The sequence below is a fragment of the Carcharodon carcharias genome, chromosome 4 (genome assembly GCF_017639515.1).
Source record: "Carcharodon carcharias isolate sCarCar2 chromosome 4, sCarCar2.pri, whole genome shotgun sequence".
Taxonomy (NCBI): domain Eukaryota; kingdom Metazoa; phylum Chordata; class Chondrichthyes; order Lamniformes; family Lamnidae; genus Carcharodon; species Carcharodon carcharias.
Genome location: NC_054470.1, coordinates 143,700,986 through 143,725,976, shown reverse-complemented (window position 1 = coordinate 143,725,976; position 24,991 = coordinate 143,700,986). Strand labels below are relative to the sequence as shown.

Sequence of the window (24,991 nt, the reverse complement as noted above, 5' to 3'; positions counted from 1 at the left end):
TTGCTGGAATACTTTGGAATTGTTAGAACTCTATTACACAGCCATATAATGAAAGCTGTGCATCATTTGGCATTTGGTAATGCTATTGATGAGTCAGATATTTTCTTTCCAAAATATTAAATATTTCACAGTCACTTGAATGACATTGACTTATGGTATCCCTTTCGTTCTGGACCTGACTTACTCCATTACCACCCAATATGAAATATCACAAAAACATATCTGTGCAGATGATGTCACAGCACATCAGAAAATAATCTTTAATATGTACTGAGAAACATGAAACATTCACACCAAAACTTCTTAACCTAAGATAAATATAACAATTTCTAGTAATTAATTTTTTTCTATTTCAAGTATAAAATAATCATAGATCAACTTCTTTGATCTATCACTTAGTTAAGTTTCAGCAAGTTGGTTGACATGCAACACTGTATGCGATGAAGGTACCGTGCTGCCCCCAAGTGGCTAATCATTGCCAAGCTGCTTCTATATTTGAGGTTGAAGGGCTCACACTCATTGGACTCATTTGTATTGAAAGTGCTTAATGGTTTCTGCCTTTACTCAGATTTAAAACTCACCTATTAACCCCATTGTATGTACTAGCTGTATATACTAGACCTGAATCTCAAGCACACATACAAGGCCCCTCTTAATTGACTTTTAGATTTAGCCCCACTTTTAAACATTATTTTAAATTTTTACAAGGAATTTCTATCTGTATAAATAACCTTAACTGTGAAAGACTCCCTAGCCCAATTACAGTATATTTTGTAGTTTATGAGTAAAATGCTCCAAGACCCCAGGCCACTGGTAAAGTTTGCAGACAGCACTTTTCACTTCAATGATTTCAGTGGACAGAAATCGTCTGCATTGCCACTGATTTCCTAAAAGCTTCTTACTGCGTGCAGGGTCCTGCCAGTGAGATAGGGCTGAAAAAGATTTTCATGACATTTTATTTATAAAGTTTGCTCTACCATTTCTTTTATTTAAAAGAGCTAATGGAGTGAAGGCGTACATTAAGAGTGCATTATTACTTAAAGCTCCTCCATGATCATTTAAAAATGTGGTAGGACCCACAAACCCTAAAAGTATTCTCTAACATTAAAACACATCATTACCCATGTAATACTGTGAAAGAAGTACTGGATGGACAGAACAAGGTCCGAGGTCCACTAGTGTTCCACAGGTACGGCCGAACTCAAAAAAATGTGAAAGGGGCGAAGATTAGTTATTGCTTTCTGTTGCTATTGTCTTCTCTGAATGAATTTAAGGGAACTGTTTTTCAGTAACATGGAAATGCCACATTTGTGCAGCAGTGCTTTTCCAAGGTTGGGGTTAAGGCATATGGCTGGAGCTGAATACAGGGAAACTGTACTCTACCACTTGAGCTATGAGTGCTCACTGCCAACGCAGTTTGCCTTTCCCCAGCAACAACAGTCAAGAACTGAATTCGGAAACAAAAATCACCTAAATTGTCAAATATGTCCATACTTCACATACCTTTTGCAGTATACTATTGCAATTATTGACTCATAAATGAATTGGATAAAAATTTGATTATGGGTTTTACTCCTGGGTCATATATATATAATATATATATTATATACACACATATTAGACACATATACATAAAATATATAAACGTCGACAATGAAGAGATTAAATTAATAAATCACACAAGAAGATTATTTCACTGTTAAGTTAAATGTACTTACCCCAACTGGCTGAGGGCTGAATGTTGCATATTCTGTAGCTGATGTTGCTGCCAGCCAGTCATTGAGCCCAGGTGGAGGGCATTGGTAGTATTAAACCCAGTGAGAGATGACAAGTCAGCACTATTAAGGGAATATTCTTTATTGCGATGTCGGCAGGGACCAGAATTGGAGGAAAAAGAAACAATACAGTTAATCAAAATGATGGAGTTCAAAATGCATCCTTCAGATTCCTGATGAAACAATTCACTTTTGATGTTCTGAACACCTTTAATATAAACTGACTTGGGCACTCCAGTACATAATATTTAATTTGAAAAAGTATTAAGATCTAATTTTTTGGGAAGCCAGTCCAGTCTGCTATTGTTAAAAAGAAGGATAAAACTACAGAACCAATGTTTATAGAACAGAAAGAGGACATTCGTAACTCTCTTTGCACTGAAGTTTTTTTTTCTAACTTCTCTCTGTCACTCACTTCCCAAACAGAGGAAATAATAAGAAAAACTCCTCTTAATATTTTCTGCTCTAGGAAAAAAAGTCCTTGACACACAAGACTTTTCTTATAACGATACCTTTCAGCATGTTTCCATTGCGTGTATACTCCCATTCCTTGTTTTTCCTCACAACACATACTATCTCACACTTTTTCACATTAAATTGCATTAAATATTCCTAATCTATGTCCTTCTAAAATTTTTCACTGTCTTGTTATTTTAAAAATGCAATATTTGTGTTACCAGCATTTGCATTCTATACACTGTGGATGTGCCTACACCACATTGGCTGCAGCGGTTCAAGAAGGCAGCTTATCACCACCTTCTCAAGGGCAATTAGGGATGGGCAATAAATGCTGGCCTAGCCAGTGACGCCCACATCCCGTGAATGAATTTTAAAAATACATCTAAGTCAAATCAGCTGCCCAGGGAACAAAAATGATCCAACACTGGTTCCTGCTCAAACCAACTTCAACCCTTTCTCTATCAGAGCAACAGACAGTAAAACTAAGCCTTTGTTTCCAGTCCATCAACCAATTTTATATCCCTGCTAAGATAAAGGCAAAATACTGCGGATGCTGGAAATCTGAAATAAAAACAGAAAATGCTGGAAAAACTCAGCAGGTCAGGTAGCACCTGTGGAGAGAGAAACAGAGTTAATGTTTTGAGTCCATATGACTCTTCTTCAGAGTTGAAAAGAAGTAGAAATGTGATGGAATTTATACTATTTAAGGGGGATGGAGCAGGTAAAGCAGGATAGAAGGTCAGCGATAGGTGGGGGCTAAGGAGAGATTGACGAAGATGTCATGAACACGACAAAAGGGTGTGTTAATGGCAGTGGTGAAGACTAAAGAAGGTGCTGATAGTGGCATAAAGGTAAGAAAGCAGAATGTGTTAATAGCAGAACAAGGGTCAGTATTCCGTGAAAGAACAACATAGAACAGGCGGAGATCAAAGGCAGACTGGGTGACTACTTTGTAGAGCGCCTTCGGTCTGTCTGTAAAATGACCCGGACCTTCCTGTCGCTTGCCATTTTAACACACCATTCTGCTTTCATGCCCACATGTCCATCCTTGGCCTGCTGCAGGAAAGCCCAACGCAAACTGGAGGAACAACACCTCATCTTCTAATTAGGCACTTTACAGCCTTCCAGACTTAACATTGAGTTCAACAACTTCAGGCCATGAACTCTCTCCTCTATCTTCAACCTTTTTAAAATTTATTTTTATTATTTATTTACTTATTTTCATTTTTATTCATTGTTTTATAACATTTTATCCTTTTTTCCCAACCACTGCCCCTTCCCCCCACCTCACCCCCAAAAGGGCCATCTGTCACCTGTTCTATGTTTCCTTCATAGAGCGCTGACCCTTGTCCTGCTATTAACACATTCTGCTTTCTTTTCTTTATGCCATGATCAGCACCTTCTACAGCCTTCACCACTACCAATAACACTCCTGTTGTCTTGTGTCTATGACATCGGTCAATCTTTCCTTAGCCCCCACCTATCGCTGACCTTCTATCCTGACTTACCTGCTCCAACCCCCTTAAACAACATAAGTTCCATCAAATTTCTACTTCTCTTTAGCTCTAAAGAAGAGTCATATGGATTCGAAACATTACCTCTGTTTCCCCCTCCACAGATGCTGTCAGACCTGCTGAGCTTTTCCAGCATTTTAAGACCATAAGATGTAGGAGCAGAAGTAGGCCATTCGGCCCATCGAGTCTGCTCCACCATGCAATGAGATCATGGCTGATCTGATAATCTTCAACTCCATTTTCCTGCCTTTTCCCTAAACTCCTGGATTCCCTCACTGATTAAATATCTGTCTATCTCAGCTTTGAATTTACTTAATGACCCGGCCTCTACAGACCTCTGTGGTAAAGAATTCTTGTACTAAATCTCTCTTTACTTTTTCCTTTCAGAAATCTACAGAAAAGATAGGTTGCATGTGGAATGAGACCAGATAACGGAACAGAGTGAAATGATCCTATAAACAACTGTGAAAATAACGGAAAAGGGTATTTTTTTTAAACGTAAGTTTTTATTCTTCCATATTAGTTGCCTACAGGGTAAATTGAATAAAGACCTGATAGGACTGTTTTGGTTCCCATTGTAAATCTTAGTAAATTACAGGGTTTTTTTAAATCTGATTCTGAACTATTTCCTAAGGTGATGTCAACTGACCCCCAGCACCTCGAATTCTGTTACTTTTTTTTAGACATAATTCCTTTTCTACAGTTATCTCTAAAACTTGTTCCATATCCTTCTCTGGTACACCTGTGTTCTCACATCCACCATCATTTGTAAAAACTGATGCAAAATACATTGGATGTGCAATAGACCTTTAAAATACCTTCATCCTCTACAATTAGATTTTCCCCTTAATTCCTGAGTAATCCTACCCTCTCTTTAGTTGCTCTTACTTACAATATGGTTATACTTATACTATTCCCAATTCTTTATTTGCCTTCTTCACTCTCATTTTCTATATACCTAATGATTTTCAGCAGTATTAACTCTTGTTCTATCATAAACCTCCCATTAAATTTCAGTTAGTTTTAATCTCTCTGTTATCCACAGAACTATATTTTGATGCATCCCTCTTTGCAAACTAAGTTTATTTTATACTCTATCCATCTCAGATTTGAACATTTTCCTGTTTGCTAAATTTTCCGCCCAGTTATTTTGAGCCAGGTCCAACTCACCAAGGCTCCTACAACAGCCCCTTCCAAACCCACGGCATCTACCACCTAGAAGGACAAGGGTAGCAGATGCATGTGAACACCATCACCTGCAAGTCACACAGCATCCTGACTTGGAAATATATCGCTGTTCCTTCAATATCGACGGGTCAAACTCCTGGATCTCCCTTCCGGACAGCATGGTGGATGTCCCTACACCACATGGACTGCAGCGGTTCAAGAAGGCAGCTCACTGCCACTTTCGCAAGGACAATTAGTGATGGGCAACAAATGCTGGCCTTGCCATGAGTGAATATAAAAAACACCTTCTTATATCATTGGACTTAATCAGTCAAATACCCTAACTTGATTCTTCATTATCCTTTTCTAATTTTGATTTGAAACTATTTCCCAATGCTTCTTCTACTGTCAGATTAGTTATTTGTTCCACTTAATTTTCCAGACTAAATCTAGCAGCGATTCTGATTGAAAACATCTCCCAAACGCCTGTGTAAAAACAAGTCTTGATTATTGAAAAAAAATGAATTTCCAATTATTACAGAAACCTTCCATTCAAGGGTTTCATTTCTTAAGCCACTCTGTTGATTTAACTTAATGGGACGGAATCACCTGGGCCTGAACCTTACCTATGTCGGGCGGGCTGGACGGAAGCAGGTGTGGAGCATATCGCCGCCCATGATCGGCTGCGCGCCACCATTTTACGAGAATGGGCCAATTAAGGCCCGTCCAGTGTAATACGCATTCCGTAGCACTCAGCACTACCTGTGCGGGTGGGGGGGGGGAGGAGGGAGAGTCTGGCCCTGCGCTCTTTCACGCTTGCCCACAAAAGAGTGCAGCAATCTCCCTGAGGCACTGAACTGCCTCAGGGAGATGAAGTACATAATGAAACTTTTTTATAAATACAGTGAAAAATTATTTAGACATGTCTCTTCATGTGACAGTGTTACATGAGCTGGGACATGTTTGTCAATTTAGCAAAATTTATTTGTTTTATTAAACTTTCAGGAAACCTCATCCTGCCCACGGATGAGGTTTCCTGAAAAACACAAAGGTCGCTTTGGCTCTTCGCCTGCCCACCAACCTTAAGGTTGGATGGGCAGCATTGTCAGCAACTTTAATTGCTTTTTTAATGGCCTTAATAGGCTGTTGACAGTTCGGCGGGCGCGCAGCCGCCTCTGGTGCGTGTCTGTCGAACAAAATATCAAAATGACGCCTGATGACGTCGGGACGCACGCCTGAAGTCATCGTGCGTCAATTTACACTTCTGCATGTCAAGCCCACCCCCACACAACGATACTCTGCCCCTGGTCCTGAAGTACTTCATTTATTTCAATGGAGGATGTGACTTCGATTGCCTTTAAAACTGAATTGTTCACCTTGGGGGAGAAAACTGGCTAAATTTGCAGCATCCTGAGGTAGTAGCAAATTTTTCTATATCAATAGGTTAATTATGACAAACTGTCCCACAACTTGAGCACTTCACTTGTACAGTACACGTCATAAAATCTCTCCCTCACAGTTATCTCCTAATCATACCAATGCAGCATCACTCCCTTCACCCTGTCACACAATCATCCCACCGTCCATTCCTATTCGGTCTTTACTTATCATTATAAGTAACTTCAAAAAGAATTGATATGGGTGTTAGTTAACCAATAGAGCAGCTGAAATTCACATGTGCTTCCTAATGTTCTTCAAGATTGTCTTCTTACTACAGGTTTGAGTTACAAGTTGTCTGACCTATTAAGCATATTAAAACTGGTCAGTCGCTGAGTTCTTTCAGGTCCCACAGACAACATTAAAACATAAAATTCTAGCCTGTTTGAAGAATATTTTCAATTTACCACGTGCCTGTTTCTTTTTATTTTAAGCAGCACTCTTGATTAGGTAAATCAATGGCAATTTAACAAAAGTTAATTCAAATGTTAATGGGTAGTATTTCAAAATTATGCTATTAAAATGTATTGTGTTTCTAAGTTCAAACGGCTTCATTTATTCAAGGTGCATCAACACACTTAAGGTAAATTGCTCTAAAAGTATTATACTCAGAAAATTGCTTTCAATTGGATTCTTACTACATTACTAGATGCCTGATAGGTATGACAATCAAATCTGAAGGATGTTAACTAAATGTGTAATTTGGAAAGTTTAACACAGCAGGACACCCACTGTAGTGGAATTGATTAGCAATACTTTTCACCAGGCAATACTGTTCCACATTTTACATTAAACTGTGTAGACCTGTAATCACTAAATAAAATAGAAAACATTCTTACAACACAGTTAGTTCAAAAGCACGTTTTTTTTAAAACTGTGGTATAGGGTAGATTGCAACTTGCATTTATATAGCATCTTTGATGTAATAAAATGGTCCAAGGTGTTTCGTAGGAGTGTAATTAAAGAAAAATGGCCAGACACATATAAATATGAATTTTCAACTGCATGGGCATGCAATTGTCTGAGATGTGTGTATTTGGCACTTGTGCTTGCCACAGCCCATGCTAAATTGATGCCCTTTGACTGTTCCCACAAATTTCAGTGGACTTGGCACTAAAGGGCACCTGTGGGTATGATCCTAATGTAACCAATGGGATCATGAGACAAAGAATTTTGGCCCCAGATTTTCTTTCTTTTCGGTGTCTGAAAATGATGACAAGAAACAACTCCAACAAATAAGTCTTTTTTTTGGAGGCAAGCAAGAAGGTCAGACACAAAGAAATAGCAGGAAACATGATTCTTTTTATGTTTATAAAGCAATATGTGTGCAGTACTCATGAACCAGCTGCAACCCATATCCTGTATGGAAAGCAATCCTGTAACAATAGGCATGTGGAAGCAGAATAGAGCATGTCTTTTCCGAATAATATTACAGCAGTGTATCACTATTCCAGAAACATGAAATAATATTGATAGTGTTGGTAGTTCTATTTTGTGTAACCTTGCTACTGACTGCAAAGTGATAGGAGTTACCTACCAGTACCATATGTGGTAGAAATGGCTGAAGGGTATCCTCCCATCCCGTGCCCAGGCAAAGTAGGGGTTGCCACAGAAACCACCGGCGTAGCCAATGACTGTGCAGCTTGAGAGTTGTTTATTCTTTGATTCTATAGAAAAACAAAATTGTGACTTTAAAATTTTTTCTTAAGACTATGTCTTTTTAATAATAGTTGCAAAAACAGCAAAAATGTATACCGGATATTTTTAATAAAATGAATCATTTAACATAATTGGGCTTTAAGAACTCTTCTAAACCTATCATTTACAACACTTCAGGAGACTAGATGTTCCCAAGGTAACCAATTACATCAGTATCTCCATAGTAACCAGCCGCGTCACCAGCAAGGATTGTTATTGTAGCAGGAAAAAGGCCGTACGGAACACAGATGAAATATGCATTATGGCCTGTTATTGTGCTTATAATATATATATATTTATATACATAAAGAAAAAAGAATAGTATAGTGGTGGATTTCAGTAGTTCTTCACAAAGAATTGGATTGCTTGTCTTGATTGTGAGCAGAGGTTGTAAATCGTAACATTTTACATAACCAGTAGGTGGTGCTATGTTACTTCTGTTTAATAGCTGGCTGTGACAGCATAATGAAGGCAGCACATTTTATGTTGTGTATATCATTTCTCATTTAATACCAGAAAAATGAGACCAAAGCAATTAATTGACTATCAAATGCATAATGCTCAGCGCAGGACAGTTTCAGAGATCTATTGTTATTGGTCACTGTTATTTATCTGCAACTTCATAGGAGCAGGAGTGGGCCATTCAGTCCTTCGGACCTCTCTGCCATTCGATAAGATCGTGGCTGATCTGACAATGGCCTCAACCCCACCTTCCTGTTGACTTTGCCTGACTGCATTATAATTTTCTAGATATCCTGCTCTAATCTCCTTAATAATGGATTCTAGCAATTTCTCTATGACAGATGTTACACCAACTGGCCTACAGTTTTCTGCTTTCTGTCTCCCTTCCCCATAACATAACCCTTGACTCCCTTGTCTGTCAAGAATCCAACTTAGCCTTGAATAAATTTGATGGCTCAGCCTCCACTGCTTTCTGGGATAGGGAATTCCACAGAATAACAACCTGCTGAGAGAAATAGGCCAGGATTTTCTGGGCCCCATCGCGGGTGCGACCCACCATGGGCGAGGCGGTGCCCCAGCCAGAAGTCCATTGACTTGCGGCGCGACTGGAAGATCCCAGCGGCGGGCGGGTGTGGAAAACCCTGCTCATAATTTCTCATCTCCATCTTAAATGGAAGACCCCTTATTTTTAAACTGTGTCCCCTAGTTTTAGTCTCTCCCACAAGGAGAAGCGTCATTCCTACCCTATCAATTCCCCTCAGGATCTTATATGTTTCAATAAAATCACCTCTCATTCTTCTAAACTCTAATGGGTGTTGGTCCAACCTCTTTAACCTTTCTTCATAAGATAAGCCCTTCATCCTGGGAATGAGTTGAACCTTCTCTCAACTGCAATTACATCCTTTTTCAAATAAGGAGACCAAAACTGTACACAACACTTCAGAAGTGGACTCACCAAGACCCTGTAGAGCTGCAGCAAAACATCCCTACTTTTATATTACATTCCCCTTGCAATAAACACCAACATTTGTCTTCCTGATCACTTGCCATACCTGCATACTTTTTGTTAGTAAGGTACCAGAACATCCAGGTTCCACAGAGATCTGTACAACAGAGTTCTGCAGTCTCTTTCCATTTAAATAATGTACTGATTTTCTGTTTTTCCTGCCAAAGTGGACATGTTCACATTTTCCAACAAGATCATCAGCCAAGTTGTTGCCCATTCACTTAACCTTTCTATATATTTTTGTAGACTCTTCACCTCCTCTTGGCAACTTACTTTCCTACCTATCTTGGTGCCATCAGCAAATTTAGCCACCATACATTTGATCCCTGCATCCAAATCATTGAGTTAGATTGTAAATAGCTGAGGCTGCAGCACATTGTCACTCCATGAGTTACAGCTTGCCATCCTGAAAATGACCAATTTAATCCTATTCTCTGATTCCTGTTAGCTAACCAATCCTTTATCTATGTCAATGTATTATCTCCTATACCATGAGTTTTTATTTTGTGTAGTAACTTTGATGTGGCATCTTATCAAATGCCTTTTGGAAATCAAAGTACACCACATCTACAGGTTCCCCTTTATCCATCTTGTTGCTTCCTCAGAGTTCTAATAGATTGGTTAAACATGATTTCCCTTTTATAAAACCATGCTGACTCTACCAGATTGCATTATGATTTTCTAAGTATCCTGTTATAATCTCCTTAATAATGGATTCTAGTAATTTCCCTCTGACAGATGTTTTGCCAATTGGCCTATAGTTTCCTGTTTTCTATCTGTCCTTTCTTGAATAAAGCTCTTACATTTGCTACTTTCCAATACATTGGGACCCTTTCAGAATTTATAGAATTTTGGTAGATCACAACCAATGCATCTATTGACTCTGCTGCCACTTCTTTTAAGGCCAAAGGATGCAGGCCATCAAATCCTGGGGACTTGTCAATCTTTAGTTGTATTAGTTTTCCCAGTACCTTCTCCCTAGTGATGATGACTGTTTTAAATTCCTCCCTCCCTCCCAGCTCTTGATTTTCAAGTATTTTTGGGAAGTTTTCTAAGTCTTTTACAGTGAAGACAGACACAAAATACCTGTTCAATGCTCCACCATTTCCTTGTTTCCCATTATTAATTCCCTAGTCTCACCTCTAAGGGACTAATGCCCACTTTAGTTACTCTTTTCCTTTTTAAATACTTGTGGAAACTTACTATCTGTTTTGATATGTCTAGCTAGCATTCTCTCATACACTAATTTGTCCCTCCTTATAACTTTTTTAGTCATTATTTGCTGTTTTTCATATTCTATCCAATCTTCTGGCCTACTACTAATCTTCTCAGAATTGTACACTGTTTTTTTCAGTTTGATACGATCTTTAACTTCCTTATTTAGCCACAGGTGATGCATCATTCCCAGAGTGTTTCTTTTTCACTGGGTTATAGCTTTGCTGACAGTTATTAAATATCTCCTTAAAGGTCTGCCATGCTTCTCTACTGTCCTACCTTTTAACCTAGTTTCCCTGTTCACTTTAGCAACTTTCTTATATTCCCTTTATTTAGGTTTAAACTCTAATCTTAGACCCACACTTCTCATATTAAACTGAACATGAAATTCTATCAAGTTATGATCGCTGTTGCTTAGAGGCTCTTTTATTATGAGGTCACTGAATAATCCTGTCTCATTGCACATTACCCGGTCTAGAAAGCCTGTTCCCTGGTTGGCACTAAAATGTGCTTCTCTAAGAAACTGTCCCAAGCACACTCTATGAACTCATTTTCCAGGCCAACTTTGCCAATCTGATTTTCCTAAACTACATGTAGATTAAAATCACCCATGATTATTCCAGTGCCTTTCTTACACACTCCATTTATTTCTTCCTGTATATTCTGTCCTGCAGTGTAGATACTGATGGGGAACCTGGAAATTACTCTCACAAGTGGCCTCTTACCTTTCCTATTTCTCATTTCTACCCAAACTGATTCTACATCTTGATCTTTCGAGCTAATGTTACCTCTCATTACTGTCCAAATGTCATTCTTAATTAACAGAGCTACCCCACCACCTTTTCCTAGCTTCCTGTCTTTCCAAAATGTCAAATACCTCTGAATATTCAGGTCCCAGCCTTGGTCATCTATGTTTCTGTAATGGCTATCAGGTCATACACATTTATTTCTATTTGTGCAAACAATTCATCCTTTTTGTTATGAATACGGCGCACATCCAGATACAGGGCCTTTAATTCTGACTTTTTATCATCTTTGCAAACTCTGGCCTTATCCACTGGTGCAATCTTAAGTTTGCAAGCTCTGTCCTTTCCTGCCAACTCTGATTATCATTACCCAAATTCTTAACTTGCTCCATTGCTTTGTAATTTCCCTTTAATTTACCACATCTCCCATTCAAATGATTCCTCCCCCCTACCCCAAGTATTTAGTTTAAATCTCTCTCTACCACCCTAGTTATATGACTCACCAAAGCATTGATCCCAGCATGGTTCAGGTGAATATCGTTCCAACAGTAAAGCTTCAACCCACCTAAACCTGGCTTTTAAGTTTTATGAAAACCATAGATGTGGAACTCTGAGCCTTAAGAACTATACATAATTCAAGAACCATATCTGAGAAAGAAAAAACAAACATAAAACTTCTTTGCTAAAATATGTTTGTACTAAAAACCACTGCCTACCCTGCTTTATTCAAAAGTAATGTTAACCTGAAGATAATGGTCATTGTATAACATAAAACAGGGGTTGTTGGCCAATTGTATCATTCAGCAGCTGTAGGCAATGCTATCGTCAGATAAACAAATTAAAAATGAATAAGTTACTATCATATACTAGTTTGCAACTTGTTTGAAGGCATCAGCAGAACTCTCACTTACCTGCAATAAATCAACATCCTCAGACTGACAGCATAGAAAAGGAGCAATGAATAACTGTTAGCTGAAATGTTAACTCTGTTTCTCTCTCCACAGGTGCTACCTGACCTGCTGAGTATTTCCAGCATTTTCTGTTTTTATTTCAGATTTCCAGCATCTGCAGTATTTTGATTTTGACCTATGATGAGGCTTGATTTGGGAAAACAAAGGTAAATAGGAATTCCACTTGCCTGGGGTTCCAATCAATGTATAAATCTATCTATAAAATCACTACAGGCTGCATGTATGTTTCAGAATTTTTTAAATCCATCGTACATATTTGCAGTCCTCTTTTTAATTTATGCATTAGCCCCTCTAAGGTGTTTTCATTTGTAGGTTTTCACCAGTCAGCATGGAATCCATGCTAAACAGAGGGAGGCAGTATCCCTGGAATGGCTCCCCTTTCTTTGACTTCCTTACATGGGAATGCCAGGGCTTGCACAGCACTTCTCTTTAATTGATCAAGAAAGTTCAACATCCATATTACGAGGGGTATTGTATGTAAGCCGGCACAGACATGATGGGCTGAATGGCCTCTTTCTGCACCATAACTATTCTGTGGTTCTACATACCCGCAACACATCACTTTGTGGCACAGTGAATTTGAACTGCCACCCATTTAAAACTGTTCCTTTAGGCTATTTCCTTTTATTTGTGTGTATTCATCCCTAATGGATTTAAATATTCATTCAGTAGGGTTTAAATTTAATCTGTGTTACAGAATTAAGTATATTTATTATGCATCATCATGTTGCCAATTGCTATGGATATTAGCACCAATGTGACATCAATTTTGCCTTTACCCAGAAAGCAAGTTAAAACTTTCTCCCAGTCAAATGAAATAAAGTAGAAATGCTAACTTTTATTCCAAGTTCTATTGTGTATACATATATATTTTGTTGTTTCGGAAAATTCTGGAAAAAAGCTCTCACTTACCACTGACGGCATATTTTTTGAACCTGGCGGAATGAGAACCCGGAGGTCAGGTTTCCGATTGTTCATTCCCAAATTCATGGGAGGGGGTGACTTGGTTTGCATGTTCTTGTTCATACTGCCAGGCGAGACCAGCAGACCTGGCGAATTGCGGGGATTTCCATATCCATTTCCTGTTGCATGAAAGATTGAGTGTAAGCAACTGTATATTTAATATACAAAATAGAAATCATTCTAAATGAGGAATTAGTGGTCAATAGCTGATATTTAATGGGAATAAATAAAAGAAATATAATGATAATGCTGTAAAAGAAAAACAATGATAGCCATAAATATGCCACATCTATTTTGTCATCTCTTAATTTCCTAAGTCTTTATCAAACCTTTGGAAGTAGTAGGAAACTGTTTCAATGGAGTGCACCAATGAAATACTTTTTTTGTGTCTCTATTTTCATCACCTGAGCATTTAACATTTAAAATGTTTCAATCAATAGTGTCAGAACTGTTCTTAAAAGAATCAGTTTTATTAATTGTTCTAAGAAATAAATCAATAATGTCTCCATCAAGACCACTTTTTCAAAAAATGAATTACCAAAATGTATCAATAACTTTTTGGAAAATTTTTGTTTAAACAAGGAATGCTGATGACATCAACAGCAGGTAATTTGGATCACTTGCTACTGGATGCATAGAGAAGCTGAATTAATGGTCATAGTTGAAATGGAAAACTAAAACATTAATGATTATATCTCCCTAGGTAATTAGGTACCTCCACACCTTCCAGGATATCAAGCCCTTTAAAAGCTAATAGCCCCTGATGAGGACATCAGAGCTCACTACTTAAACAAAATACAATAGAAACAAATACATATAAATAAAAGGAAATTAATGTGAATCCTTTACTAACACAAAGCTGGTTCTCTGAAGGAAGTGAAATCATCTTCACTTGATTAGCTGGCTTGATATGATAAGTGAATCTAAAAGAGTGAAAACAGTAGCTGCATCACTGCACTACCTAGCACAAAAAATAAAACTTCCAAAAACTCCATCCAAAAGATTCAAAACAGGTTTGAAGTTATAGTTATTTGTTGAAGGCTAAAGAGAGTAGCAATTAGTTCAGGCAGGATGACCATTTCAAGTTATCCATTGCATCAGTGGTATGTTTTTTAGGTACTGACTCTGAACTTAAGTAAAGCCCTGAGAAACTTAAACTAATGTAGCAGAAGTTTTTCAAATACACAGATTTGGTGCAATTTAAAAATCCACTAATGCATTTGAAAAGAGCACTCTTTTAAACTTAAGAGTTTAAAAGACCCCAAAAGCACATAGATATGGCAGCAAATAGCTAAACATTATGGGGAGATGGTGGCGTAGAGCTCTAATGTCACTGGACTAGTAATCCAGAGGTCTAGGCTAATGCTCTGGGGTCACAGATCCCATGGTGGGATTTGAACCATGGCAGCTGGTGGAATTTGAATTCAATTAATAAATTCTGCAATTAAAACTACTTTCAGTAATGGTGACCACGAAACTATCATTGATTGTTGTAAAAATCCATCTGGTTCACTAAGGAAATCCAAGGAAATGTACCATCCTTAGCCACTCTGGCCTATATGTGACTCCAGACCCAGAGTAATGTGATTGACACTCAACTGTCCTCTGAAATGGCCCAGCAAGCCACTCAGTTCAAGGGCAATTAAGGATGGGTAAAAAATGCTGGCCTTGCCACCGACATCCACATCCCATGGAAGAATGAATAAAAAAAGTGGCAGAAGTAAATCATTGTGAATAAAATGGAAGGAAAAAGAACAAATGCAAGTGTACACTCAATAAAAATGAGCTGAAGGGGTGAATGAACATAAAGACTGATGGGCTCAAATACAAAATTCACTGAAAGTGACAGTGCAGACAAAGCCATAAAAACACCAGTAACTATTTGGCTTTCATAAAGAGAGCATAAAGTACAACAGCAAGAATGTAATGATAAATTTGTACTAGGCAATGGTTAAACTGTGTGCTGTGTGCAATTCCAAGCCCCAATTATAGAAAGGATCTTAAAGGCAGAGAAAGCAATGTGGTTCAGATTCCCCAGGATGATGCCAGTAATGGAAAACTATTGGTATGTGGAGAGACCTAAGAAACTGGGATTATTTCCACTGAAGTAGACAAGGCTAAGTGGGGATTTAATAGATTTATTAAAATTATGACAGGTTTTGATAGTGAGTGGAGAAAGATTATTTTGTCTGGTTAGGGATCCTACTTAAAATTGTCACAAAAACTGAAGAGGCAGGTTAGGGAAAAGCATCGTTATGCTGAGCATTGCTGGAGTATAGAATCCTTTGGTGCAGGGAATGGTTCTGGGAGGCATATCTTCTCAAAAAATGTATAGATATTTGAAGTAGAGAAAGATGCAGGACAATAGGACAGGGGATAGGTGCTCCAGCAATGGGCTAAATGCCCTCTTTCTGTGTTATAACCTCTATGATTCAATGATATAATATGACATGCTGAAATTGGAGTGCTTCTGAGAACTTTCCAAGTTCTATGATTGATTAGGCATTCGCATATTATAATCATGCAACTAAAGTTTATTGGCGCAGTTACTACACAATGGTTTATTATTATACTACTTAAGCAATGTACAACTCTATTCACCTCCACTTAATTGCATGTCCAGCGCTCCAATAAGAATGCAAGGTTTTTTTTAAATTCATTCATGGGATGTGGGCATCACTGCTAGCATTTATTGCACATCCCTAATTGCCCTTGTTCAGAGGGCATTTAAGAGTCAACCACACTGCTGTGGGTATGGAGTCACACGCAGGCCAAACCAGGTAAGGATAGCAGATTTCCTTCCCTAAAGAACATTAGTGAACTAGATGGGTTTTTACAACAATCAAAAATGGTTTTGTGGCCATCATTAGACTTTTAATTTTTATTGAATTCAAATTCCACCACCTGTCCTGGCAGGATTCAAACCCAGGCCCCCAGAGCATTAAGATAAAAGCAAAATACTGCGGATGCTGGAAATCTGAAAAAAACCCAAAAATACCTGGAAAAACTCAGCAGGCCTGACAGCGTCTGCGGAGAGGAATACAGTTGATGTTTCGAGTCCATATGACTCTTCACCAGAACAAAGGAATCAGAACTAGTTTTGATGAAGAGTCATACGGACTTGAAACGTCAACTGTAGTCCTCTCCGCAGATGCTGTCAGGCCTGCTGAGTTTTTCCAGGTATTTTTGTTTTTGTTCCCCCAGAGCATTACCCTGCGTCTCTGGATTACTAGCCCAGCGACAATACCACTATGTCATCTCCTCCCTGCGTTTTAAATTAGTGAAGAGCCAGCTCTCATGGTGCAGCTGGTGTGAAGTCTATGGGGTTTGAGAAAACCTCCTTCTGGCAGCAAGACTAACACATTTATGTCAACATGAAATTTGCATCACACTGCTCTAATAAGCGCAGTCTAACTGGGCCATTAAAGGCACCAAATAATTTGATACTTGTATACAAATCCTGCACTTTCAGGAATGCTTTCCATTTGAACTTCAGAGACTACTAAATGAGCATGTCTGCATTCAGCAACTTAATTCAAGATTCTTCAGCCTTCTTGGCATGACAACATTCATAAAGGGTGCTCAGAACACATGGTTGTGGATTGTGAACCAATTATGCAGAAACTATTCATAAAATTAAAAGAAAATAAATGAAAAATACATGCATGTGGTCATTTACGAAGTTTCTTTTTGCATATTACCAACTATGCAAACCGCATCCTTCTTACTCAGAATATTGTGGCCTGCTTTGAGGCCTGGTGCTGCTCCTCAAGATAATCCATGAAACAGAATAACTTAGTTAGATCTAGGAACAGAGAGCTTTCCGAAAGCTTTTAATGTACATGTTACAACTTTCCTCCTCAACTAGTTTAAAATTATGGTGGATCATGAAAATTACAATCTGTAACGCATCCATGAGTGCAGTACTAGAGTTGTTTACCCACTTTAAAGGACAAAAAATTATATATCTAAATTAGAGATACTTCCGGACAATTACAGAAAAATGAGAAGCACATGTTTTTTATGTAAATTTAGCTCTTAAAGCCGCATGATTTAATTTTCTACACGGTATTAATGAAAGTATTTTATAAGAAGAAAGTTTATCGCTAAACTATTGTCTTAATCTCAAATTTGTGATTTATAATGGTGTTTAATTTAATATTGCACAGCATATGATTTTCCTTATTTGTTAAAATTGAAGATTAATTGTACTGCATAACAGTTCATAACAATTAATTTAGCTTCAAGACTTTGCAGAAAAATGTGGTTTGTGCACAAGCTGCAAATGCAGAGCCCTGATGTGAAATCAGGAAACTATTAAGGATAAACCTCAGTGTGAACTTCATTCATCAGCAATACCAATCCGTTGACTCAATTTGGTTTAAACAACGCCTTTGATAGAATAAAATCTGAGGCTTTCAGTGACCAGCAGTTTTTACAGTTTCCAGAGGCAGAGTGCGCCAGCTTTACATCATGAATTAAGGGTATGTAGTTTCCCCAATAGCTCAAAGAGTTTATCCAATAGAAAATGGAGCTAAAAAGGCAGGAACGTCATCAGTTTTGATACCTGGGCCATGTTTGCTATCTAGCTAATCCCAATGGTATGGATCTACAAGCGGCTTTAATGTTCTTAGGTTAGTGACGGGAAGAGAGAAAAAAAAAAGCCAAGGTTCTTACTATTTAGCAACCTACACATGAAAGTGTGCATGTGTATTTGAGAGTGTGTGCCCATCAGGTGACAGGATGAGGCTTGGCTGTGATACCTGATTGAATAGCCTGCCAAAGCACAGTGCCAAGCATCACTAATGACTGATGATGGCCAGTTGGCTGAAGCAGGGAGGGCAACTAGAATCTATAGAACCATACCACACCATGGAAATAATACCCTTGGGGGAAAAAAAAAAGAGAAGAAAACTGGTTGCGATAAACTGAAGAGAAACAAATGAATCAAGGGCACAAGATAGGTTTCATTATGAGTAAAATAGAAATGTGACAAAAGCTTAGAAGAGCTCTGCATTAAGCATGATGCAATGCTTTAGAAAATTTTAGAAGCTGTTGGAAAAGTCATTGGTTGTACAAAGAAAGTCTTGATCTGAAAAGAAACTCTGAAATAATCTCTACAACAACAATGTTTATTTATATAGTGTCTTTAAAATAGTAAAACATTGCAAGGCACACAGGATTGTTAACAAACAAAATACAATGCCAAGCCACACAAACAGATATTAGGGCAGTTGGCCAAAAGCTTGGCCAAAGGGGTAGGTTTTAAGGAGCAACTTAAAAGGAGGAAAAAGAGTTAGAGAGGTAGGGAGGTTTAAGGCAGGAATTACAGAGTTTAAGGCCTTAGTAGCTGAAGGCTCGACTGCCAAATTCAAAGCAATTAAAATCAGGGGAGAGAGAGACCAGAATCAAGAGACCAGAATAAGAGGCTGACCAGAAGTGTGCTGAAAGAGTCAAGTTTAGAGGCAACAAAAACATTAATCGGGGTTAAGTGATGTTACTGAGGTGGAAATAGGCAGTCTTAGTAACGGTGCGGATATGTGGTCAGAAACCTATCTCGGGTTCAAATATGATGCCAAAGTTGCAAAGGCTCTGGTTCAGCCTCAGACAGTTGCTAGGGAGAGAGACAGAATCAGTGGCTAGGGAACAGAGTTTGGGAACTGAAGACAGTGGCTTTGGTCCTCTCAATCTTTAGGTGAAGGAAATTTCTGTTCATTCCAGTACTGAACATTGAGCAAGTAGTGTGACAATTTAGAGAGAAAAGAAGGATCAAAAGAGCTGCTAGTGAGGTAGAGCGGGAATCCTCAAAATGGAAACTGACGCAGCACTTTCAGACGATATCACTAAGGAGTAGCATGTAGATGAGAAATGGGAGATGGCCAAGGATAGATCTAATACTTTGAGCTTTAACGACTGCCTCATGGTCTTAGACTTTTAGATCCACGGAGATCACAGATGTTAGTCACTGTATATAGTATAGATGGCTACTAATTAAAATGCAGTTTCAGGAAAGTATAGAGCAGTGATTTTAATCAAAACTAAAATACAGTATTTATGTTTATAAATGCCCTAAATTATAAGCATGAATTTCACTTAAATATAAATTAGTGTACTTGAAGATTATGGTTATTAAAGGGATTTTCTACCTAAAATATTAGGCAAGGAATATAGGGTGTGGCCTATACAAATTTGTGGCTGATGTGAAGGAAATTATGTAGTTCTCATGAATTCAGCCAGAAACTGTACTATTTGAAGAACTCAATTCAGTAAAAGTAATGGTCCTAACAGTCACAAAACAATCAACGTCCAAAGGTTTTCCTTGTTAATATTTTTGTTACCATTAATTATTACCACAAAAACAAAGGTAAAATTATAATGCTGTAAGCTATTGCTTTCTCTGAATGAATGTCCATTAGCTTTGTATAAGTCACGCTTCTTGAACAGCGATGGTATTACACATATATGCCTTTACAATAAAGCCTTATTAATGATTCATTATGTGAGTGGTTTCAGATGTTTTAACATGGTTAGGCATGATATAAATTGCAAGCATCATTACAAATATATCAGCAGAAACTACTACATCCATAGGTGTGATTTGCAAATAATGGGTTTAATAATATAACATATAAATATCTAACAGCTTTGATATGCTGGTAAAGACTTCTCTACTCATATATCATTGCATTAACTTAGTATGGGGTGGGAAAATGGCATCAATAGAACAATGAACAGTTTGTTTTAATAAACACTTCGGTAATAGTCTGAAAAACAAAACCACTAAATGAGTTGTGCTCAGTCACAGAGAACTAACTGTAGCAGAGTCCACATGCTTTTAATACGCCTAAATCTTCCTGTGCCAGAGTGGTAGGATGTGGGTTTGGAGTCACGATTCCTCACACAGTGAGTTTCTGATCTTGCAAGTTCCACTGTAGGGAGGTGACAAGAAGAGTCCAGGCACACCCCTATGGTTTGAGAGGAAAAATACGAGGGAAATTCATGCTATGCTAATCTTGTGTGTATCCTGGACATCAAGTGTGGCAGCAGCAGAGGCCCCAGAGTGCTTTATTTGTTGTTATGTATCTACAATGGTATATAACAGGGAAGTATATGAGAGAGAAATCAAAAACTCAAAAATAATTCAAGAACTACGGAAATATTGGTGCAGAAACGGGACACAGCAACAGAGACACTCAGGAGTTCATGAACACAGATCTTTGAAGGTGGCAGGGCAAGTTGAAAACACTGTTAAAAAATGCATACTGGATATTCAACATTATAAATAGTAGGAAATAAATAAATAAAAAGTAGGATGTTAAACCTTTATAAATTACTGGTTTGGTCTCAGCTGGAATGCTGGAGCTGTGTTGGGACCAGGGTGGGCGACAACATGTGGGAAATCCGGAAATACAGGCAGTGTGTCTGTCATTGGCATTTTCATTCAGTCACTCCATCAACAACTGATATCCAGGTTACCCATTCAGTTAACGTAAACAGTCAAGATGCTGACCTGCATGATTTGATATCAAGTTCAGTATTTAAAAGGACACTCCACGAATGAAGGATCAATGATAACCTAGCTTTGGCCTTTTAGCGTCCCACTGAACTGCAGCAAAGTTCTACTGGAATCACCCAACTTAACGGCTGTAACATTTTGCCATCTGTGCCTCACAGACAAGCCAAAGGCTGATTCTTATATCTTTTATAACTTTCATTTGGACTCTTAACTCCTCATTTCTGATCTGTGTTACATTTTTATTATTTTTCTCAGTTTTTAGTAAATAATAAACATACTCTTTCTTTGACTCAAGAAAGCCTGGTTAGATTGCTTCCTTCTAAAAAATAAATACATTTGGACTGGGAAAAGGAATTCACGGGGAAGGGATCCCTTTTAAATTAACCTTTTTGTGACCAACTGAGGGGATTGAATAAAGAAGGGGAGCCAGCTCACTCCTCTTTACTCGGGAGCATAACAAAATTAGGGTCCCATTTGGGAAGTTAACAAATTGACTCTAATCAAAAGAAGCTGAAAGGACTGAAGGAAACTAGCGGGGGGTCTGTAGGAATATAGGGAACCCAGAATGGTTTCAGAGACCTTAAAGGGGGCAACAGAGGCAGAGAGCTGGAGAGTGTACAAGGGCCTTAAAGGAGGCAACAGAACCAGTGAGGGTTGGAGTATTTAAGAAATAGCTTCTAGAATTTAAAAGGACCAAAGTTAGGCCTGTAGAGGTACTGAAGATCCAGAAGACACCGGTGGAATTTCAAACAGGCAGAGAGGATGATCTGGAAATGGAGTTAGTCGGTACATTTTTGCAGAATTAAACAGGGACCAGGGAGTTTCAAGACAAGTCAGGAGACAGTGGGAAAGGTGCCACGCCCAGCTGTAGAACTATTGGAGGTTAAAAGGGCCAAAGACAGGTCTGCAGGTGCACAAAGAAATAAGGTAGCACCTGAACAAGTTAAAAGGGCCAAAGCTAGGCCAGCAGTAATAAAAGAGGTCCATGAGGGTACCATAAAGGTTAAAAAGGAGAATAGGAATAGGCCAATGATCTGTTTGGCAAACAGATTCATGGCAGTTTTAATCAGGGATGAGGGGAGTTCCATAACAGAAAGGCAGCTAGTGAGTAAGCTGCTTCACACAGTCAAAGAGCCACAAGGCAGAGCAGTAGAGGCTAGACAGGCCCATGCGATCCAGGGTTCCCAGAGAACATGGGACCGAATAGGGACTGGCCGACCCCTATCGGGGAAGTCATTACCCCATGAGTAAGTCCATGCTTGCCACTGCGCAAAAGATAGAGCGAGTGTTGCAGTTAATTCCCAGGCATCCAAAACGGGTGGGCAGCGCTCAGTTGAGGGACCAGGGGGAAGCAAAAAGGCTGGGATGGGAGTGGCAAAGGTTGGATGAGATGCAGCCAAAGAGGGGCTAGCAAAATCCTTCTCCCATGTGATAAATAGAGGTACATAAAGTCACCAGAGCTGGCCAGCAAACTTAAAAAGAAAGGAGCCCATATCCATGCTGGATGAGCAGGGGGTTTGGCTAGCCCACATCACTTTTCCAACTTTAGAGGGAGAACAGGGAGGATCCTAAGTAGACATGCAGATGTTGAGGGGGATGCCGCACCTATTTGATGAGCTGCAGGGCAATGCTGCAGTAGTTGAACCTCAACCCAAGGGCAGTAGTGTCCCAGAGCATGTGGGACAGTTTAGGGGGTGGCCCCCTCCTAAAACAAAAGGAGAGAGGAGAATCAACCCTAAAGTAGGCAAAACCACAGTGAAATCTGTGCGGAGCTACCCACTGGTAACTCAAATGAGAAAGTTTTGACCCCAGACTCCAACACAAACTCTGCAGTGTCCAGGCAGAGTCCACAAAAGGGGAGGTACCAGAAATGAGCTCAGGCCTTGTACCAGGGTTTAAACTCAAGTTACAGGCTACTCCTACCATAGGAATCAGGTTTCCACAGGAGAAAGGGAAGGTAACCTACCCCAAAACAGGTAATATTTGTGGAGATTACAAATAGAACAGCAGGAAAGCCCATGCAGGGCTAAGCCCTGATCAACCAGATGAATCAAAACAAGCCTTGGACCTCAACCAGAGCGGTGTTGGTGAAAAACTCACTAAAAGTGAAGTATCGGAACTAGAATCCCTACAGGGGGTAGAAGTCACAGCATGACCAACTAACCTCCAGGCAATTAGACCTGGAACAGGGCCTGGGATTGGGTCAGTAAATTCTTGGTTTACAGGGGTAGGCAAAGAGTTAAACCTGACAAGAATAGCTCAGTACAGCAGCCAAGCAAATTTGCATAATAACAGCCTTTGTGATAGACGGCATGAGGCTAATGCCAGAGTGAAGCCTCGTCTGCTCCGGAGCAGTTTGGCTATTGTTAGCAATTTGGGAGCTAACAGTCAGGTAAAACACCCAAACTCCACTGAAGATACTTAATCCAGCATTATAGCAAGGAGCTGACACAAAGTTACTGACCATAAAGACTACCACTAGAAACACAGCAATTTCGAAACCTTGATACCAAGCTAATCTGTAAATGAATGTAACCTTTGTGGAAAAGTTTGAAACACACAACGTAAAGTTATTACTTTGGAGTTTGTTTCTCCAACTGCACCAACTAAAATGTCACCCACGTTGCTGGGAAATCAAATGTGATTGCAGACACCCTGCCCAGAACTTAGAGACCTGAAGAGGTAATATTGACCAAGGCTAAGAAAATGAATGAAAGTTAGTGTATTTTTTTTTCCCTTTTTGTAATGAAATGAGAACGAATCTCACTTCATTTGTGGTGCGGGGGAAATGTCAGATAAACCAGACTACAGCCACAAATTACTTACGGACATATTGAACTTTTTAAGGAAGACCTGTGTTTTTAAAAGAAATACAAGCAAAGCAAAAGATGACTGATAATGTAAAGTGACCACTTTCTGGAACATTCCTATATGGATTATACTGACAAGCCTGCCTGAGAGAACATGGAATGACGCACCTGAAAAGGTGTCATGGCCTTCTTCAAGCAGAGGCACTTGAAAGGGAGATAGGAAAGATGCAAAACACTGAACTTTAATCTCCTATGGTTGTGGAGACAAAGACTGATTACCACGTCTCAGCAATCATCTAAAATCCATCTCCTGTTGATTGATAGCTCAGAATGTGTAAAATGGTCGGAGATCAAAGAAGATAGACTCTGGGTGCAAGGCTTTTTTTCCCTTACAGGAATACACAGGGAAAAATGGGTTAAAAGCTAGCTATAGAGCAGTGCAGGGTGTGCTAGTGTGCTCTGAATGACAGCAATAAGACCACCAACAAGTTATCCCTGCAATTACAAGCAAGGTCTCTCTCTCTCTGTTGCTGGAGGCAAAGCTCAGTGAAAGCCACAATCAAAAAGAAAATAGGACAGCTTCTTCAGCCAACCTGCAGAATCAAGTGTCTCCAAACCCACTGTGAAACTGCCAAAGTCAGCTCTGTACCAGAATCACCCCTTTACGGCCACAACATTTCACCATCTACCCCTCAAAGATAGATTCATTTTTTAACTTTTATTTGGGCTCCTTAACTTCTCATTTCTAATCTATGTGTATGTGTGTTGTGTTTTTATTATTTTCTCAGGTTTTTAGTAACTAATAAACTTACTCTTGCATTGACTCAAGAAAGCCTGGTTAAATTGGCTCCTTCAAAAAAATAAGTACATTTGGACCGGGAAAAGGATAAGGGAAGGGATCCATTTTAAATTAACCTTGTTGCGAACAACTGAGGGGATTGAATAAAGAAGGGGAGCCAGCTCATTGCTCCTCACTGGGAGCATAACAAAATTGGGGCCTCATTCGGGAAGTTAACAAATTGGTGGACCCGCTCAGGGACCGGTCGAAACAACTGGCAATGCTGTTTCTGGGTTCAGAGACACTTGGCAAGGTGGTCAGCTGTTGGACATGTGCATCATGGCAGCTGTCTGGGAAGTCTGCACACAACCATCTTTTTGTGGTTGCACACCAGCTGCATATCGATGGAGTGGGAAATCCTTGCAGTTGAGGAACATGCCTGGATACTACAGTTGTCACATGTATGCAATCACA

The 24,991-nt window shown here is 39.1% G+C and overlaps 1 protein-coding gene across 4 annotated transcripts in view; it reads right to left on the bottom strand.

Annotated features, from left to right (window-relative positions):
- The window catches only part of mef2cb (myocyte enhancer factor 2cb), a 277,190-nt gene that overhangs the window by 5,608 nt on the left and 246,591 nt on the right, over nt 1-24,991 (bottom strand). For all 4 annotated transcript variants that reach the window (XM_041185709.1, XM_041185712.1, XM_041185711.1 and 1 more), the window contains 3 exons: nt 13,363-13,532; nt 7,890-8,019; nt 1,719-1,854 (listed from right to left, as the gene is read on the bottom strand). In XM_041185709.1, coding sequence (XP_041041643.1) covers nt 1,719-1,854; nt 7,890-8,019; nt 13,363-13,532 — 436 coding nt within the window. The remainder of the gene's footprint in view (nt 1-1,718; nt 1,855-7,889; nt 8,020-13,362; nt 13,533-24,991) is intronic.